Here is a 4,763-nt window from a genome sequence, read left to right as displayed (position 1 = left end):
CCAGGGGCCTTCCCCTGGGTGTCGGTGCCACCAGCGACCCTCTCTGTGGCGGCGGCAGCCTCAGGGGACCTCCCTGGTGCGACTACGCCCCAAGGGACCCTCATATGGTCGGCGGCGACACTAGGGGCCTTCCCAGGCGAGGTCCCGCCCCATGGGGCCCTGCCAAAGACTGTCGCGACCCCAGTGACCTTCCCAGGGATCGTGGCAACCCCAGGGGCACTCCCAGATTTGGCAGCGTCTCCAGAGGCTCTCCCAGGGGTGGCAGTGGCCCCAGGATCTTGATTTTGGTATCATACATAATGCATGCATCCAGCAATACCTTGCTTAACTGTGATTGGTGGAGTAAACTGTAAATCCACCAAATTACAGCCAATAGGAGAACAGGCCAGTCAGTCAGCACAACACCCCAACTTATGTTTTCCTGTTGGATATTTAGTCCCTTCATTGTTCAGGGATGCGATGGTACTGGAAATGTGGGGCGTTGTACCTAGCTTTAGCGTCACATTCTACAGTTCTGGGCCAGTGCAAACAGTTGGGCCAAAGGGGACTCCTAGAGGTGACAGTGCCCCTAGGGATCTTGGATTTTGGTATCATACATAATGCATGCATCCAGCAAGCCCTTACTTAACTTTGATTGGTGGAGTAAAATGTATATCCAGCAAATTACAGCCAATAGGAGAACAGAGCAGTCAGTCAGCACAACACCCCAACTTATGTTTTCCTGTTGGATATTTAGTCTACTTTTCATTGTTCAGAATGCGATGATACTGAAAATGTGATGGGCGTTGTACTTATTTAATGTAATATTTCTCAGAGTTCTAAAAAGTGCAAAAACAGCTGGCCGAAGAGGATTTCCAAGTGGCGACAGTGTCCCCAGGAGCCCTCCCTAGAGCAACAATGGCCCACAGGGTTCCTAAGAAGAGCTTCAGTTCCCCTAGGGGACCTACCAAGGCCCTTAAGAGTGGCAGTGACCTCAAGGGGGTGGCATACACAGGCTGTCTCTAGCAGGGACGATGGTGTTCTAGAGCCTTACAGGGGCGGTGATTCCCCACGGGGCCTTAGTATAGGGACGATGGCGCCACCAGGGGCTTTCCCAGGGGTGTCGGTGCCCCCACGGACCCTCTCTGTGGCGGCTACGGCCTCAGGGGACCTCCCTGGTGCGACTACGCCCCCAAGGGACCCTCATAGGGTCGGCGGCGACCCTAGGGGCCCTCCTAGGCGAGGTCTCGCCCCATGGTGCCCTGCCAGGTGCTGTGGCCCCCCGGTGACCTTCCCAGGGATGGTGGGAACCCCAGGGGCACTTGCGTCTCTAGGGGCCCACACAATGGCGGCAGCGCTCCTTGGGGACCTCCCAGGTAAGGCAGCGTTTCCAGGGGCCCTCCCAGGGCAGTGCCCCCAGGATCTTGATTTTGGTATCATACATAATGCATGCGTCCAGCAATCCCTTACTTAACTGTGATTGGTGGAGTAAAATGTAAATCCACCAAATTACAGCCAATAGGAGAGCAGAGCAGTCAGTCAGCACAACACCCCAACTTATGGTTTCCTGTTGGATATTTAGTCTCCTTTTCATTGTTCAGGATGCGATGGTACTGGAAATGTGTGGGGCGTTGTACCTATTTAGCGTCACATCTCTCACAGTTCTAAATAGTGCAAAACAGCTGGCCAAAGGGGATCTCCTAGAGGTGACAGTGCCCCTAGGATCTTGATTTTGGTATCATACATAATGCATGCATACACCAAGCCCTTACTTAACTGTGATTGGTGGACTAAAATGTAAATAAACCAAATTACAGCCAATAGGAGATCAGAGCAGTCAGTCAGCACAACACCCCAACTTATGTTTTCCTGTTGAATATTTAGTCTCCTTTTAGTTGTTCAGGATGTGACGATACAGGAAATGTGGTGGGCAGTGTACATATTTAAAGTCATATCTCTCAGAGATCTAAAAAGTGCAAAAAACAGCTGGCCGAAGAGGATTTCCCAAGGGCGACAGTGTCCCCAGGAGCCCTCCCAGGAGCAACAATGCCCACAGGGTTCCTAAGAAGAGCTTCAGTGCCCCTAGGGGACCTACCAAGGGCCCTCCTTAAGGGTGGCAGTGACCTCAAGGGGGGTGGCATACACAGTTGCCCTAGCAGGGACGATGGTGTTCCCAGGAGCCCTTACAGGTGCGGTGATTCCCCCACGGGGCCTAGCAGGGACGATGGCGCCACCAGGGGCTTTCCCAGGGGTGTCGGTGCCCCCACGGACCCTCTCTGTGGCGGCTACGGCCTCAGGGGACCTCCCTGGTGCGACTACGCCCCCAAGGGACCCTCATAGGGTCGGCGGCGACCCTAGGGGCCCTCCTAGGCGAGGTCTCGCCCCATGGTGCCCTGCCAGGTGCTGTGGCCCCCCCGGTGACCTTCCCAGGGATGGTGGGAACCCCAGGGGCACTTGCGTCTCTAGGGGCCCACACAATGGCGGCAGCGCTCCTTGGGGACCTCCCAGGTAAGACAGCGTCTCCAGGGGCCCTCCCAGGGCAGTGCCCCCAGGATCTTGATTTTGGTATCATACATAATGCATGCGTCCAGCAATCCCTTACTTAACTCTGATTGGTGGAGTAAAATGTAAATCCACCAAATTACAGCCAATAGGAGAGCAGAGCAGTCAGTCAGCACAACACCCCAACTTATGTTTTCCTGTTGGATATTTAGTCTCCTTTTCTTTGTTCAGGATGCGATGGTACTGGAAATGTGTGGGGCGTTGTACCTATTTAGCGTCACATCTCTCACAGTTCTAAATAGTGCAAAACAGCTGGCCAAAGGGGATCTCCTAGAGGTGACAGTGCCCCTAGGATCTTGATTTTGGTATCATACATAATGCATGCATACACCAAGCCCTTACTTAACTGTGATTGGTGGACTAAAATGTAAATAAACCAAATTACAGCCAATAGGAGATCAGAGCAGTCAGTCAGCACAACACCCCAACTTATGTTTTCCTGTTGAATATTTAGTCTCCTTTTAGTTGTTCAGGATGTGACGATACAGGAAATGTGGTGGGCAGTGTACATATTTAAAGTCATATCTCTCAGAGATCTAAAAAGTGCAAAAAACAGCTGGCCGAAGAGGATTTCCCAAGGGCGACAGTGTCCCCAGGAGCCCTCCCAGGAGCAACAATGCCCACAGGGTTCCTAAGAAGAGCTTCAGTGCCCCTAGGGGACCTACCAAGGGCCCTCCTTAAGGGTGGCAGTGACCTCAAGGGGGGTGGCATACACAGTTGCCCTAGCAGGGACGATGGTGTTCCCAGGAGCCCTTACAGGGGCGGTGATTCCCCCACGGGGCCTAGCAGGGACGATGGCGCCACCAGGGGCTTTCCCAGGGGTGTCGGTGCCCCCACGGACCCTCTCTGTGGCGGCTACGGCCTCAGGGGACCTCCCTGGTGCGACTACGCCCCCAAGGGACCCTCATAGGGTCGGCGGCGACCCTAGGGGCCCTCCTAGGCGAAGTCTCGCCCCATGGTGCCCTGCCAGGTGCTGTGGCCCCCCGGTGACCTTCCCAGGGATGGTGGGAACCCCAGGGGCACTTGCGTCTCTAGGGGCCCACACAATGGCGGCAGCGCTCCTTGGGGACCTCCCAGGTAAGGCAGCGTCTCCAGGGGCCCTCCCAGGGCAGTGCCCCCAGGATCTTGATTTTGGTATCATACATAATGCATGCGTCCAGCAATCCCTTACTTAACTCTGATTGGTGGAGTAAAATGTAAATCCACCAAATTACAGCCAATAGGAGAGCAGAGCAGTCAGTCAGCACAACACCCCAACTTATGTTTTCCTGTTGGATATTTAGTCTCCTTTTCTTTGTTCAGGATGCGATGGTACTGGAAATGTGTGGGGCGTTGTACCTATTTAGCGTCACATCTCTCACAGTTCTAAATAGTGCAAAACAGCTGGCCAAAGGGGATCTCCTAGAGGTGACAGTGCCCCTAGGATCTTGATTTTGGTATCATACATAATGCATGCGTCCAGCAATCCCTTACTTAACTCTGATTGGTGGAGTAAAATGTAAATTCACCAAATTACAGCCAATAGGAGAGCAGAGCAGTCAGTCAGCACAACATCCCAACTTATGTTTTCCTGTTGGATATTTAGTCTCCTTTTCATTTTTCAGGATGCGATGGTACTGGAAATGTGATGGGCGTTGCACTTATTTAAAGTCATATCTCTCAGAGATCTAAAAAGTGCAAAAAACAGCTGGCCGAAGAGGATTTCCCAAGGGCGACAGTGTCCCCAGGAGCCCTCCCAGGAGCAACAATGCCCACAGGGTTCCTAAGAAGAGCTTCAGTGCCCCTAGGGGACCTACCAAGGGCCCTCCTTAAGGGTGGCAGTGACCTCAAGGGGGGTGGCATACACAGTTGCGCTAGCAGGGACGATGGTGTTCCCAGGAGCCCTTACAGGGGCGGTGATTCCCCCACGGGGCCTAGCAGGGACGATGGCGCCACCAGGGGCTTTCCCAGGGGTGTCGGTGCCCCCACGGACCCTCTCTGTGGCGGCTACGGCCTCAGGGGACCTCCCTGGTGCGACTACGCCCCCAAGGGACCCTCATAGGGTCGGCGGCGACCCTAGGGGCCCTCCTAGGCGAGGTCTCACCCCATGGTGCCCTGGGCCAGGGTGCTGTGGCCCCCTTATGACCTTCCCAGGATGGTGGGAACCCCAGGGCACTTGCGTCTCTAGGGGCCCACACAATGGCGGCAGCGTCTAAATCCTCCCAAGGCAGTACTCCAGGGGC

General features: G+C 54.5%; 1 protein-coding gene across 1 annotated transcript; it reads left to right on the top strand.

The window, feature by feature from the left end:
* The first annotated feature begins 1,072 nt into the window (after window positions 1-1,072).
* LOC121878685 lies at window positions 1,073-2,319 on the top strand. Its single transcript, XM_042385027.1, has 2 exons — window positions 1,073-1,264; window positions 1,942-2,319. The coding sequence occupies exons 1-2, from the start codon at window positions 1,073-1,075 to the stop codon at window positions 2,317-2,319; spliced, it is 570 nt and encodes a 189-aa protein (XP_042240961.1).
* The last annotated feature ends 2,444 nt before the right edge of the window (window positions 2,320-4,763 follow it).

Source organism: Homarus americanus, unplaced genomic scaffold (assembly GCF_018991925.1).
Source record: "Homarus americanus isolate GMGI-L3 unplaced genomic scaffold, GMGI_Hamer_2.0 scaffold39615, whole genome shotgun sequence".
NCBI lineage: Eukaryota > Metazoa > Arthropoda > Malacostraca > Decapoda > Nephropidae > Homarus > Homarus americanus.
Note: the sequence above shows the minus strand (reverse complement) of the source record. Positions and strands in the feature narration are given on the sequence as shown.

Excerpts from the sequence above, each read along its gene's own strand:
- LOC121878685 (XM_042385027.1), top strand. The coding sequence starts at position 1,073 with ATGGCGCCACCAGGGGCTTTCCCAGGGGTGTCGGTGCCCCCACGGACC. Across the intron at positions 1,265-1,941 it reads CCAGGTGCTGTGGCCCCCCG|AGATCTAAAAAGTGCAAAAA; the intron begins GTGACCTTCCCA and ends CATATCTCTCAG.